The following is a 14,984-nucleotide window of genomic DNA, read 5'->3' on the forward strand; positions in this document are numbered from 1 at the left end:
CCGTTCTAGCTCGCTCATTAATGTCTTAATCGAAATGACGGATTGCCTCTTATGCACTCATTGTTCCCTTATGCCATAGTTTATACATCTCAATTGTCAGTAGAAACCACATTTGTTTAAGCAAGTCAGCCATTTCAGCTATGTTTTTTAAAAAAGGCAGTAAATGAGGCTGAATGAACTGTCTCGCTGCCAGACAAGGCTCCGCTGATAGCCAGGTGTAGCGGTGGTAAGGATTCACTCCGTGGTGCTGAAAAGAAAGCTCTGCTGCTGGGGTGGCTTTATGTAGGGCCTAACAGTTTGTGGGTAACCTTTGTCGCCATTATAGTGGAATTAATGTATTGTTTAGTTTTGAACCGTGGCTTTGCTGGCATGCATCATAAAAAAAAGAAGAATTTACCCCACCAAGATTTACATGATAAAGTCGCAAGTGGACATGGGTCCCATTATGCCTGGTGAAAACCAAACACTGCATTCCATAGGAAGAACCTTATACCAACAGTCAAGCATGGTGGTGGTAGTGTGATGGTTTGGGGATGCTTTGCTGCCTCAGGACAGCATGGTGGTGGTAGTGTGATGGTTTGGGGATGCTTTGCTGCCTCAGGACTGGGAAGACTTGCATTAATGGAAGGAACCATGAATTCTCCTCTGTATCAGATAATTCTACAGGAGAATGTCAGGCCATCTGTTTGTGAGCTAAAGTGCAGTTGGGTCATGCAACAAGACAATGAACCAAAACACACAATCAAGTCTACATGAAAATGGCTAAAAAGAAACACATTTACAATTAAAGGTGGCACAACCAGTTATTGAGTGTAAGGGGGCACTTACTTTTTCACACAAGGGCATTGGGTTTTACATAACTTTGTTTATGAAATATGAACGGTGTTATTTGTTCACTCAGGTTAGATTTTGGTTGAAGATCTGATAACATTCAGTACAATAAATATGCAAAAGTAGAGAAAATTAGAAAGGGGACAAATACTTTTTCACAACACTGTACACTTAAATGATGGTAAGATCCATTTAACCACAAACTAAAATAACTAGGATTCAAGACTCTTCAGTGTTCACCTCAATGCTGAGACAATCCCTTAGCTTCTTGCAGGAGGCAGAGATGGTCTCAGAGGTGGCAAACTCAAAATACCACAGTTTGTTCTTCATCCTTGCAGAGAAAACAAAAAGAACATTGTTTTGGTCAGTGCTCAGAGATAAACAAAATCCCACCCAGCCATAACAGATTTTTCACTCTTCGCACTCAACACTCTTTGTTTGATCCTTGACCTTTCAGTCACTCTCACCTGCTGTTGAACTTCTGAGGGTGCTTCTCCCTCATGGAGTGAAAGCGGTGAGCAATGGAGGCATCCTGTCAATTAACACATTGTAGCATTTACATGTGTTCAATAAATCTTTATCACCACAAAAGGGCAATTTGTAACAATAAGAAAACAAGAGCACAATGACAAGAAAAATCACAGTCATATCAGTGCCTTCGGAAAGTATTCAGACAGACCCTTTGACAATTTACAAATTTTGTTATGTTACAGCTTTATTCTAAAATGAATTAAATAAAAAAAATCTCAGCAATCTACACAAAATAACCCATAAAGACAAAGCGAAAACATTTGTTTTATATATTTTCTTTTACAAATTTATAAAAAAAAATCTAAACAGATACCATATGTACAGTTGAAGTCGGAAGTTTACATACACCTTAGCCAAATACATTTAAACTCAGTTTTTCACAATTGCTGACATTCAATCCGAGGAAAATGTCCATTTAAGGTCAGCTAGGATCACTATTTTATTTTAAGAAAGTGAAATGTCAAAATAATAGAAGAGAGAAGGATTTATTTCAGCTTTTAATTATTTAATCACATTCCCAGTGGGTCAGACGTTTACATACACTCAATTAGTATTTGGTAGCATTGCTTTTAAAATGGTTTAACTTGGGTCAAACGTTGCAGGTAGCCTTCCACAAGCTTCCCACAATAAGTTGGGTGAATTTTGACCCATTCCTCCTGACAAAGCTGGTGTAATTGAGTCAGGTTTGTTGGCCTCCTTGCTCGCTCAAGCTTTTTCAGTTCTGCCCACAAATGTTCTATGGGATTGTGGTCAAGGCTTTGTGATGGCCAGTCCAATACCTTGACTTTGTTGTCCTTAAGCCATTTTGCCACAACTTTGGAAGTATGCTTGGGGTCATTGTCCATTTGGAAGACACATTTGCGACCAAGCTGTAACTTCCTGACGTCTTGAGATGTTGCTTCAATATATCAACATACTTTTCCTCACTCATGATGCCAACTATTTTGTGAAATGCACCAGTCCCTCTTGCAGCAAAGCTCCCCCACAACATGATGCTGCCACCCCCCGTGCTTCACGGTGGGGATGGTGTTCTTCGGCTTGCAAGCATCCCCCTTTTTCCTCCAAACATAACAATGGTCATTATGGCCAAACAGTTCTATTTTTGTTTCATCAGACCAGAGGACATTTCTCCAAAAAGTACGATCTTTGTCCCCATGTGCAGTTGAAAACCGTAGTCTGGCTTTTTTATGGCGGATTTGGAGCAGTGGCTTCTTCCTTGCTGAGCGGCCTTTCAGGTTATGTCGATATAGGACTTGTTTTACTGTGGATATAGATACTTTTGTACCTGTTTCCTCCAGCATCTTCACAAGGTCCTTTGCTGTTGTTCTGGGATTGATTTGCACTTTTCGCACCAAAGTACGTTCATCTCTAGGAGATAGAACGCGTCTCATTCCTGAGTGGTATGACGGCTGCGTGGTCCCATGATGTTTGTACTTACGTACTATTGTTTGTACAGATGAACGTGGTACCTTCAGGCGTTTGGAAATTGCTCCCAAGGATGAACTAGACTTGTGGAGGTCTACAATTGTTTTTCTGAGGTCTTGGCTGATTTCTTTTGATTTTCCCATGATGCCAAGAAAAGAGGCACAGAGTTTGAAGGTAGGCATTGAAATACATCCACAGGTACATCTCCAATTGACTCAAATGATGTCAATTAGCCTATCAGAAACTTCTAAAGCCATGACATCATTTTCTGGAATCTGTAAACAATTGTTGGAAAAATGACTTGTGTCATGCACAAAGTAGATGTCCTAACCGACTTGCCAAAACTATAGTTTGTTAACAAGAAATTTGTGGAGTGGTTGAAAAACACATTTTAATGACTCCAACTTAAGTGTATGTAAACTGCAGACTTTAAACTTCAACTACTACTGTATTCAGACCCTTTGCTATGAGACTTGAAATTGAGCTCTGGTGCATCCTGTTTCCATTCATCATCCTTGAGATGTTTCTACAACTTGATTGGAGTCCACCTGTCCAAATTAAATGGATTGGACATGATTTGGAAAGGCACACACCTGTCTATATAAGGTCCCACAGTTGACAGTATATGTCAGAGCAAAAAACAAGCAATGAGGTCGAAGTAATTTTCCGTAGAGCTCCGAGACAGGATTGTGTCGAGGCACAGATCTGGGGAAGGGTACCAAAAAGTGTCTGCGGCATTGAAGGTCCCCAAGAACAAAGTGGCCTCCATCATTCTTAAATTGAATAAGTTTGGAACCACCAAGACTCTTCCTAGAGCAGGCCCCCCGGCCAAACTGAGCAATCAGGGGAGAAGGGCCTTGGTCAGGGAGGTGACCAAGAACCCGATGGTCACTCTGACAAGAGCTCTAGAGTTCCTCTGTGGAGATGGGAGAACCTTCCAGAAGGACAACCATCTCTGCAGTACTCCATCAATCAGGCCTTTATGGTAGAGTGGACAGATGGAAGCCATTCCTCAGTAAAAGGCACATGACAGCCTGCTTGGAGTTTGCCAAAAGGCACCTAAAGACTCTCAGACCATGAGAAACGTGATTCTCTGATCTGATGAAACCAAGATTCAACTCTTTGGCCTGAATGCCAAGTGTCTCGTCTGGAGGAAACCTGGCACCATCCCTACGGTGAAGCATGGTGGTGGCAGCATCATGCTGTGGGGATGTTTTTCAGCGGCAGGTGCTGGGAGACTAGTCAGGATCGAGGCAAAGATGAACAGAGCAATGTACAGAGAGATCCTTGATGAAAACCTGCTCCAGAGCGCTCGGGACCTCAGACTGGGGAAAAGGTTCACCTTCCAACAGGACAACGACCATAAGCACACAGCTAAGACAACACAGGAGTGGCTTCGGGACAAGTGTCTGAATGTCCTTGTGTGACCCAGCCAGAGCCCGGACTTGAACCTGTTCGAACATCTCTGGAGAGACCTGAAAATAGCTGTGCAGCGACGCTCCCCATCTAACCTGACAGAGCTTGAGAGGGTCTGTAGAGAAGAATGGGAGAAACTCCCCAAATACAGGTGTGCCAAGCTTGTAGCGTCATACTCAAGAAGAATCGAGGGTGTAATCGCTGCCAAAGTTGCTTCAACAAAGTACTGAGTAAAGGGTCTGAATACTTATGTAATTAATGTGATATTTCAGTTCATTTTTAATAAATCAGCAAAAATATCTAAAAAACTGTTTTTGCTTTGTCATTATGGGGTATTGTGTGTAGATTGAGGGGGGAAAAAAACAATTTAATCAATTTTAGAATAAGCCTATAACCTAACAAAATGTGGAAAAAGTCAAGGGGTCTGAATACTTACGAAGGCACTGAAGCTACATCACTCACAGATGTCACTGTGATTGTGATTTGTCTTACCAGTGTGCTCATGTCTTCTTATTGCTGCAAACAAACTACCAAAACTGACAGGCAGGATAAGGCAGTTAAGAGAGACATACAGGTCTGTACATTATCCAATCAGCTGGCTCTATGACCCCAAGGTCATCACTCACCACGCCAATAGAGAAGTAGTTGTTGATGATCTCGTTAGGCACAGGGTCTCCTATCTCCTGGGGGTCCTCTGAAATCACCTGCACACTCCAGCGGTCCATAGGAACCAACGAGCTCTCCTCGACCTCCTTCAGAATCTCCCTGAGATCTGTGCCCTCGTAACCTGCAGGGTTTTCCATGGACACAGAGGGTTTACACAAGAGAAACACATGACTAGCGTTTATTTTGGGGTACTTTCCTTTTAACCAAAGCCATGGGATGCATTCTAAATAGCAAAGTATTCCCTATGGGTCCTGGTCAAAAGTAGTGCACTACATAGAGAATAGGGTGCAATTTAGGACACACACCATTATGTTAAACACGGCCCTTACCTCCTCCCCAGTGGAGGCAGCGAGCAAGGTCGTTCCCTGTGCCAAGCGGCAGGACCGCCACTGGGGGACGCACCGGCAGGTCAGCTTTGTCTGAGAACACACAGAGGCAGCCATTGTTCAGCTTTAGAGAACCCCAGAGACCTTGACTACTGTTCATGAACCTCTGAGGGGAAAGGAAGCAACCCAAACCTATAGCATCTAGTATCCAGCCGACTGTGCCGTCTCCACCACACACCAGGATCCTGTAGTCATGAAGGTTCCGAAAGAAGTGCAGTCTGGTATGGATACACATACACATTAAATAAATCAAAAGTATTTATAAAGCCCCTTTTTTACATCAGCAGTTGTCACAAAGTACTTTTAGTGACCTTTCCCAAACCACATAGAGAAAAAGCATACTATAATTAAGCAATAAGGCCCGGGGGTGTGTGGTATATGGCCAATATACCACAGCTCAGGGCTGTTCTTCAGCACGACCCAACGTGGAGTGCCTGGATACAGCCCTTAGCCGTGCTATATTGGCCATATACCACAAAACCCAAGGTGCCTTATTGCTATTATAAACTGGTTACCGAAGTAATTAGAGCATGAAAAATACATGTTGTCATACATGTGGTATACGGTCTGATATACCATGGCTGTCAGCCAATCAGCATTCAGGGCTCAACCCACCAAGTTTATAATACCAATGAATATAATATCTCATAAAAAAATATTAAGAAACCATATACCCACTGTCAGAAGTGAAACCTAATGCTGTCATAACAATAACATAACAGTCCACTTTCCCACCTCCCACCCCTGATCAACCTGCACGTGTAGTTACCCTGGTCCAGGGCCTCCATTGGAGAGGTTGTAGACCTGCCGTGGGTTCAGTAGATACTGAAACTTCCTCAGCACTCTGAAAAATACATGACATTCACTCACAGGAGTACATTAGTGCAGGCTAGGAATTTTTTTATGATGTCTGTCCTGATCTGCCCTTACCTCTCCCCCTGCTTCCCTCCACTCTTTGGGTTCACAAACACCAGGAGAGGGTGGGTGTCTGGAATAGGAGCAATCTGCAGAGAGAGATGGGGAGGAGATAAGATGAACGTGTGCATGCACTAGTGTGCATGCCATGCAGCAGCCAGCACAATACAATTGCAGTCAATAAGAGTGACAGAAGCAGATCTATAGCAAATAAAAATGCATTACTGGCTTTCACACATTTGTGTTAAAGCACATGCTAATGGATAGGGCAGGGCTGCCAACCCTCTTCCTGGAGATCTACTGTTCTGAAGGTTTTCAATCCAACCCTAATTTAGCGTATCTGATTCAGCTAGTTAAGGTCTTGTTAAGCAGCTAATAAGTAGAATCAGGTGTGTTAAATTAGGGTTGGACTGAAAACCCACAGGGCGGTAGATCTCCGGGAAGAGGGTTGGGAAGCCCTGGGATAGGGCCAGTAGTGTGTGTGAAGTAGATGGCACGGTGTCCCTGTCAGTGGAACTAAGAGGATCCTACCTGCAGAATGTGCCCGTCTGGGGTGATGTCCTCCAGGTTAGTGTCCTCCATGGAACTACTCCTTCCTTCTTCATCCTTCTTCAGAAACAGAGAGTGTTAGGAGCATAGCAAGGGATATACACATTTGACACATACTGTAGTATTATTGGGTGACAAAAAAATCTGCCACCATTTTTTGCTTTTAGCTGAAGCATAGCCTGAATGGCTATAAACAGTGTGACTTAATTTGCAACTCTTATGGAATGGAGTCATGGGATTGTCGTGTGTTCAATGGCTGACCTTGGAGGATGAGTATATGGCCCACGGTGGCAGAATATGGTCTCTTAGCGACCCGCAGTCGCACGATGATGACCCGAAGTTGACACAGTCGTCATGGCGCTAAAACGAGACATTCATTGTAAAGACTAGTGGCAGTATATGTGTACACATACAGCCAAGAATGTAAACGCACACACACTTACCATCTGTTGGCACCACACGCAATGCTTCCCTGCCAGGGTCTTGATCTTCTTGTTGCAGAAGTGACACTTACTGGAGTCACAGTCAGCACTGACCCAGCCGTGAGCTGGAATCTGGAGCAGACAGACAGAGGGACAACATCCACAAACACATATGAACACTATAGCCACCAGGGCAAGATTTGAAGGCTTTTATGTTTTCCATTATGCTGACTGCATACACACTCTTGAAAAGGACATGACTATGATCAGGTGTGCAGATTAATCAAAATGATATGAAACTTACTGTTATTCAGGTTTAAAATCATGATTCTGGAATTAAATGTGATACAGAACTCTATTAAGGCTCACCCCAATCTGTTTTTTGGATTTAACAAAGGTGCAGGCACATGGACCTGGGTTCTTGTTGGCACAGTGACCATGGACAGTGTACTTGCACACTGAGGGGGAGAGAAGAACAAGGCCACTGTTAAGCATTTCTCTTTGAAAATGTTAACTGTGTTGTTGCATGTTGTTCGCATTAGGCAAGATAATGGATTAACTACTAAATGATCTGTACTCAACCCTTTTATTCTAACCCAGCACTAACACACCAGAATCAACTACTCATATAGAACTTGATTAGTTGAAGCAAGTGTGTCAGTTGTTGGACTGGGACAAAAGCATGTATCCCCTAAGGCCTGTACACTGTAGCTCTCAAGGACCACACTTCAGTCAGTGACAACAGAACTAGTCTCTACTCAGAACTTCTGTCTAAGTATATCTATGAATATGAGACAGAGGGGGCCCCCTTGTGACGGTATAGAGCTATTACAGGTGCAGCAGAGGCCCTGTTTCCTGAGGCCCAGCAGCATGCTCTGACACACGTTGCAGTACACAGGCTTGTTGAAGTGCTTCATCCTCCAGATGTGCTGCCCATCCCTCTCTGCCATCTGAGAGAGAGAGAGAGAGAGAGAGAGAGAGAGAGAGAGAGAGAGAGAGAGAGAGAGAGAGAGAGAGAGAGAGAGAGAGAGAGAGAGAGAGAGAGAGAGAGAGAGAGAGAGAGAGAGAGAGAGAGAGAGAGAGAGAGAGAGAGAGAGAGAGAGAGAGAGAGAGAGAGAGAGAGAGAGAGAGAGAAAAAAAAAAAAGGGCAGGGTCTTTGTTAAGAACTAATGTAAACAGCAGGGTGGACTCATGGCTCATGGTAAGGGAGACACCATGGCTGTGCCTCTGAAGCGACTAACAGCATGGTAAAGTAAACAGCAGGGTAGGCTCATGGTAAGGGAGACACCATGGCTGTGCCTCTGAAGCGACTAACAGCATGGTAAAGTAAACAGCAGGGTAGGCTCATGGTAAGGGAGACACCATGGCTGTGCCTCTGAAGCGACTAACAGCATGGTAAAGTAAACAGCAGGGTAGGCTCATGGTAAGGGAGACACCGTGGCTGTGCCTCTGAAGCGACTAACAGCATGGTAAAGTAAACAGCAGGGTAGGCTCATGGTAAGGGAGACACCGTGGCTGTGCCTCTGAAGCGACTAACAGCATGGTAAAGTAAACAGCACGTCAATCCAAACAAGTACCATTTGTATGTGTGCAGACTTATTTCTGATACAGTATTGCCAACAAAGTCTGAGGGCCGTAAACATAACGATTTTTGGATAAGACAGGGACAAGATAAGACATAACTTTGAGGTGACATTTACAAGTATAATCAAAACGGAATTGAATAAAGCTTTATTGAGATGTACAGTAGTTGAGCCATACAGCTCATAGCAAATGTTCTAGACATAAGGAGTCTATTGTCATGTGCTGAATCATGTATACTGATTGAGTTAACCAGATGAGTGGGAGTCTGGCTGTTAGTGCTTCTTGCCTTGAGTCCCAGCAGCACCAACAGGGGCACGTTGTTCATCCCTCCCTGGATCCACTCCTGCAGGGTCACCGCTCCACTGCTGTCAGCATCCATCGCCGTCATCATGTCCTTCAGCACCTTAGGGACCAATTGGAGTAGTTAGACTCCCACTGATCCTGGTTCCTGACCAATCACAAGTCTCTCTGCGCTGCTGCCAGGTGTTAGCCCTATAGAACCAAAGTCTATAACCAGAACATCAACCCTCAAACCAAATAACAGTTTATCTAATTTTGGACTCACTTATCTTAATTCATTGGAAGCTTAATTTCCATGTATGGACATCACTTCAGGTTCATTTGGTAGATTAAATAGAATTTCACTTCCAGAACAAACTCTAACCTGACAAATATTAAGTATGCAATCTCTTATCTGATAATCTCTGTAATCTCTGTAATCTCTTTTTTGATAATTAGAATTGATGGAATGTCAAGTGTAAGCAACATGCAATGTTGTACCTAAATACTGTTAACATTAGTCTCTCATCGCTATTCACTACAACTCTCCAACCAGAAACTTGCACAAGGACTGTAACCTGGTTCTGGGTGGGGGCGTTGGGCCCAATTCAATCAAGACCACTAACTAGATTACTGGGGTGAGACAAAACAATTTGAGAGAGTGTGTATTTAGATTAATGTGGTCTAATTCTTTCCATGAAAATAATGTGTGCCTCGTCGATCAAAAAGAAAGGCATAATAATTCCAACATCAACACTGTTGTTTACCCTTCCCTGAACCCTGAGGGGTATACTACAAAGCAGGATCAATAAGCTATAGCCAGCAATCATTATAAAAAAACAGAATTACAGTGCCTTGCGAAAGTATTCGGCCCCCTTGAACTTTGCGACCTTTTGCCACATTTCAGGCTTCAAACATAAAGATATAAAACTGTATTTTTTTGTGAAGAATCAACAACAAGTGGGACACAATCATGAAGTGGAACGACATTTATTGGATATTTAAAACTTTTTTAACAAATCAAAAACTGAAAAATTGGGCGTGCAAAATTATTCAGCCCCTTTACTTTCAGTGCAGCAAACTCTCTCCAGAAGTTCAGTGAGGATCTCTGAATGATCCAATGTTGACCTAAATGACTAATGATGATAAATACAATCCACCTGTGTGTAATCAAGTCTCCGTATAAACGCACCTGCACTGTGATAGTCTCAGAGGTCCGTTAAAAGCGCAGAGAGCATCATGAAGAACAAGGAACACACCAGGCAGGTCCGAGATACTGTTGTGAAGAAGTTTAAAGCCGGATTTGGATACAAAAAGATTTCCCAAGCTTTAAACATCCCAAGGAGCACTTTGCAAGCGATAATATTGAAATGGAAGGAGTATCAGACCACTGCAAATCTACCAAGACCTGGCCGTCCCACTAACCTTTCAGCTCATACAAGGAGAAGACTGATCAGAGATGCAGCCAAGAGGCCCATGATCACTCTGGATGAACTGCAGAGATCTACAGCTGAGGTGGGAGACTCTGTCCATAGGACAACAATCAGTCGTATATTGCACAAATCTGTTCTTTATGGAAGAGTGGCAAGAAGAAAGCCATTTCTTAAAGATATCCATAAAAAGTGTTGTTTAAAGTTTGCCACAAGCCACCTGGGAGACACACCAAACATGTGGAAGAAGGTGCTCTGGTCAGATGAAACCAAAATTGAACTTTTTGGCAACAATGCAAAACGTTATGTTTGGCGTAAAAGCAACACAGCTCATCCCACTGAACACACCATCCCCACTGTCAAACATGGTGGTGGCAGCATCATGGTTTGGGCCTGCTTTTCTTCAGCAGGGACAGGGAAGATGGTTAAAATTGATGGGAAGATGGATGGAGCCAAATACAGGACCATTCTGGAAGAAAACCTGATGGAGTCTGCAAAAGACCTGAGACTGGGACGGAGATTTGTCTTCCAACAAGACAATGATCCAAAACATAAAGCAAAATCTACAATGGAATGGTTCAAAAATAAACATATCCAGGTATTAGAATGGCCAAGTCAAAGTCCAGACCTGAATCCAATCGAGAATCTGTGGAAAGAATTGAAAACTGCTGTTCACAAATGCTCTCCACCCAACCTCATGAGCTCGAGCTGTTTTGCAAGGAGGAATGGGAAAAAATGTCAGTCTCTCGATGTGCAAAACTGATAGAGACATACCCCAAGCGACTTACAGCTGTAATCGCAGCAAAAGGTGGCGCTACAAAGTATTAACTTAAGGGGGCTGAATAATTTTGCACGCCCAATTCTTCAGTTTTTGATTTGTTAAAAAAGTTTGAAATATCCAATAAATGTCGTTCCACTTCATGATTGTATCCCACTTGTTGTTGATTCTTCACAAAAAAATACAGTTTTATATCTTTATGTTTGAAGCCTGAAATGTGGCAAAAGGTCGCAAAGTTCAAGGGGGCCGAATACTTTCGCAAGGCACTGTAACTGTTGATTTTCTGATTCATTAAGAAAGCTAAACTAAGATATGCGTTTTTTGGTTGTTGAGTCAATTAGACCATGCCCATATCAAGATTATCTTTTTTTTAAATGATTTCGGAATATTTAGTCAAGTTAGCTAGCCAACTCCTTGATCCTGCTTTGTAGTATACCCCTCAGGTGAAAGTTTTGCTTGAATATAAGACCCAGTGAATATTCCCATAGGGATAGTTGACAGGCATTTAAGTGAATGTCTTACCGGTCTGAGTTCTGTCACGTCCCAACCCAGGTAATCTGCCGCACGCATCATCTGGGTGATGATCCGATCCACTTCCTTATTGAGAGTAAAACCACAGTTTGTTCTTTCACAACTCCTACTGTTCACTACATCACCTTGATTTAAAATGAGAGTAGAATGTATTCATAATACAGAAAGTACATTTCAGTCACTTACTGAGCTGTCCAGGAGACCGTTGCCATCTTTGTCATAAAGTTTGAAAGTAACTGAAAGCACAACAGGTGATGAAATGAGTAAATCAATAACAAATCCTTCTTGTGTTCACTCACTCCTTATCTCTCCTCACTGGTCAATTGAAAACAGCTAAAATATCAACCCATCATGGAATACAAACTATCACACAGAATTCCATTGGTGAAAAGACAGTAGGCTACTCAGTACTCACATTCCAGTTTGTCTCGTGGCTGTCCCTCCTCCAACACAGAGAAGTAACAAGACACATCTTTGAGGTACACTCCACCTGAGAGACAAAACCAGGAGTTTATTCAGATGTTTAGCAATTGGAACGTATGTAAAGTGCATTCAGAACCCTTGACTTTTTCCACATTTTGTTATGTTCAGACTTTTCTAAAATAGATTACACATAATATCCCATAATGACAAAGCGAAAACAGGTTTTGATTTTTTTGCAAATGTATAAAAAATTAAAACAGATACCTTATTTACATAAGTATTCCGACCCTTTGCTATGAGCCTCGAAATTGAGCTCCGTTGCATCCTGTTTCCATTGAACATCCTTGAGATGTTTCTAAAACTTGATTGGAGTCCACCTGTGGTAAATTCAATTGATTGGACATGATTTGGAAAGGCACACAACTGTCTATATAAGGTCCCACCGGTGACAGTGCATGTCAGAGCAAAAATCAAGCCAAAAGATCGAAGGAATTGTCCATAGAGCTCTGAGACAGGATTGTTTCGAGGCACAGATCTGGGGAAGGGTACCAAAAAATGTCCCTAAGAACACAGTGGCCTCCATCATTCTTAAATGGAGGAAGTTTGGAACACCAAGACTCTTCCTAGAGCAGGTGCCCGGCCAAACTGAGCAATCAGGGGAGAAGGGCCTTGGTCAGGGAGGTGACCAATAACCTGATGGTCACTGACAGAACACCAGAGTTCCTCTGTGGAGATGGGAGGACCTCCAGAAGGACAACCATCTCTGCAGCACTCCACCAATCAGGCCTTCATGGTAGAGTGGCCAGAAAGAAGCCACTCGTCAGTAAAAGGCTAATGACAGCCTGCTTGGAGTTTGCCAAAAGGCACCTAAAGGACTCTCAGACGATGAGAAAAGAGATTCTCTGGTCTGATGAAACCAAGATAGAACTCTATGACCTGAATGCCAAGCGTCACGTCTGGAGGAAACCTGGCACCGTCCCTACGGTGAAGCATGGTGGTGGCAGGATTATGCTATGGGGATGTTTTTCAGGTACAGGGACTGGGAGACAGTCAGGACAGAGGGAATAATGAATTGAGCAAAGTACAGATATATCCTTGATGAAAACCTGCTTCAGAGTGCTCTGAACCTCAGTCTGGGGTTCACCTTCCAATAGGACAACAACCCTAATCACACAGCCAACCCTAATCACAAGCAGGAGTGGCTTCAGGACAAGTGTCTGAATGTCCATGAGTGGCCCAGCCAGAACTGGGACTTAAACCCAGTCAAACATCTCTGGAGAGACCTGAAAATAGCTGTGCAGCAACACTACCCATCCTGACAGAGATTGAGAGGATCTGCAGAGAAGAATTGGAGAAACTATCCAAATACAGGTGTGCCGAGCTTGTAGCGTCACCCCCAAGAATACTCAAGGCTGTAATCGCTGTCAAATATGCTTCAAAAAAGTACTGAGTACTTATGTAAATGTAATACTGTATTTCCATTTTATTTTATTTTTTTACGTTCTAGAAACCTGTTTTTGTTTTGTCATTATGGGCTGTTGTGTGCAGATTGATGAGTAAAAAAACAATTCATAAATGTTTGAATAAGGCTCTAACATAACAAAATGTGGAAAAAGTCAAGGGGTCTGAATACTTTCTGAATGTACTGTATCATATCAACTTAGACCCATAATCAAGCAGAGAGCCAAATACAGTACGCATCAAAGTATAACATATCGTAAACTCATGAATGTCCACATCAATGCGGTCACTTTTTAAGAGCAATTGATGGATATTGAAGGCATAAGCAAGACATATCATATACATTATATTATACTGTATGTCATACACAGTAATAATATATAAGAGTTTGGATGGTGGGGCTCACCCCCTTTGGGTGGAGGGCTCCTCATATAAACATCTCGCTCTGCATTCTGGAAGTAGTGGAAAAGGCGTTGGCAGAAATCAGCAGGGAAGTCATCCGCCTCCAGATAGGTCTTGAGGAACAAAGAGAAGCCAACTGCATCGATTCGCTGAGATTCCAAACAGAACAGTACATCAGAGACAACAAGGGTTGTGTTGTGTAATCTCAAGCCAACATAAAGTGGCAGAAGGATGGGCTATGGTTGGAAAGGACCCTCTTGAAGCTCACCTCTCCAAATCTGTACTGGACCAACCGCCCGCCTGCATGGAACTCTTTCATCACATCTTTCACTCTCAGACTGCCATCTGCATAGAGGACAATACTGAAAGTCAACACGGGATACAAGCATATAAAGAGAAGCCAGATATGGGACAGGCAGAAAAGTCTAAAAGATAAAATACATGCACATTTTGGCAACAACACCTTTAAAAATCCATTTACAACAGGGCCAAAGATGCAGTACGTAAACCACCAGCAGAAGATGTAATATAAATCAAACAAATACACAGGACGTCTGACAGGCAAAATACATGCCCCTCAAATATCTATAAACCTCTGCCTTTTGGATTCCATTCTAGTGCGGCTCTTTGAGCTTTTAGGCTGGGTAACTCTAAAGCACTTTGTGACAACTGCTGATGTAAAAAGGGCTTTATTAAATACATTTGATTTAAATTTGATTGACTATATGAAAATCCAGTGAGGCAAGCGAGCAGTACCCTTTCATGCAGTCTCCCTGTTCACCTTCTTGGAACATTACCCCTAGATTTAGTTGAGTAGTATGAGAACATCCATAAAAACACTGGTTCAAGGTGCATGCTGGATTAGAGAGGATAATTTAGGACAAAAAGTACATCCACACTGTCTGGTATAATGCTCCCCAAGTATTCATTTTCTTATACAGTACCAGTGAAAAGT

At 42.7% G+C, this 14,984-nt stretch overlaps 1 protein-coding gene across 11 annotated transcripts in view; it reads right to left on the minus strand.

The window, feature by feature from the left end:
- Positions 1–14,984, minus strand: part of LOC110494170 (diacylglycerol kinase alpha) — a 38,723-nt gene that overhangs the window by 12,152 nt on the left and 11,587 nt on the right. For 3 of the 11 annotated variants that reach the window (XM_021568982.3, XM_090205578.1, XM_021568978.3), the window contains exons 3-20: positions 14,298–14,374; positions 14,034–14,178; positions 12,159–12,233; positions 11,930–11,979; positions 11,735–11,809; positions 9,012–9,128; positions 7,974–8,091; positions 7,511–7,599; positions 7,163–7,273; positions 6,981–7,079; positions 6,702–6,779; positions 6,186–6,259; positions 6,025–6,099; positions 5,388–5,473; positions 5,199–5,288; positions 4,830–4,990; positions 1,299–1,363; positions 1,072–1,162 (exon numbers count right to left, since the gene is read on the minus strand). In XM_021568982.3, the coding sequence (XP_021424657.2) occupies positions 1,072–1,162; positions 1,299–1,363; positions 4,830–4,990; positions 5,199–5,288; positions 5,388–5,473; positions 6,025–6,099; positions 6,186–6,259; positions 6,702–6,779; positions 6,981–7,079; positions 7,163–7,273; positions 7,511–7,599; positions 7,974–8,091; positions 9,012–9,128; positions 11,735–11,809; positions 11,930–11,979; positions 12,159–12,233; positions 14,034–14,178; positions 14,298–14,374 (1,676 nt within the window). The remainder of the gene's footprint in view (positions 1–1,071; positions 1,163–1,298; positions 1,364–4,829; positions 4,991–5,198; positions 5,289–5,387; positions 5,474–6,024; positions 6,100–6,185; positions 6,260–6,701; positions 6,780–6,980; positions 7,080–7,162; positions 7,274–7,510; positions 7,600–7,973; positions 8,092–9,011; positions 9,129–11,734; positions 11,810–11,929; positions 11,980–12,158; positions 12,234–14,033; positions 14,179–14,297; positions 14,375–14,984) is intronic. The other 8 variants (XM_090205575.1, XM_021568979.3, XM_090205579.1 and 5 more) reach the window with 3 other exon arrangements.

This window comes from Oncorhynchus mykiss, chromosome 17 (genome assembly GCF_057628025.1).
Source record: "Oncorhynchus mykiss isolate SJ-2025 chromosome 17, ASM5762802v1, whole genome shotgun sequence".
NCBI lineage: Eukaryota > Metazoa > Chordata > Actinopteri > Salmoniformes > Salmonidae > Oncorhynchus > Oncorhynchus mykiss.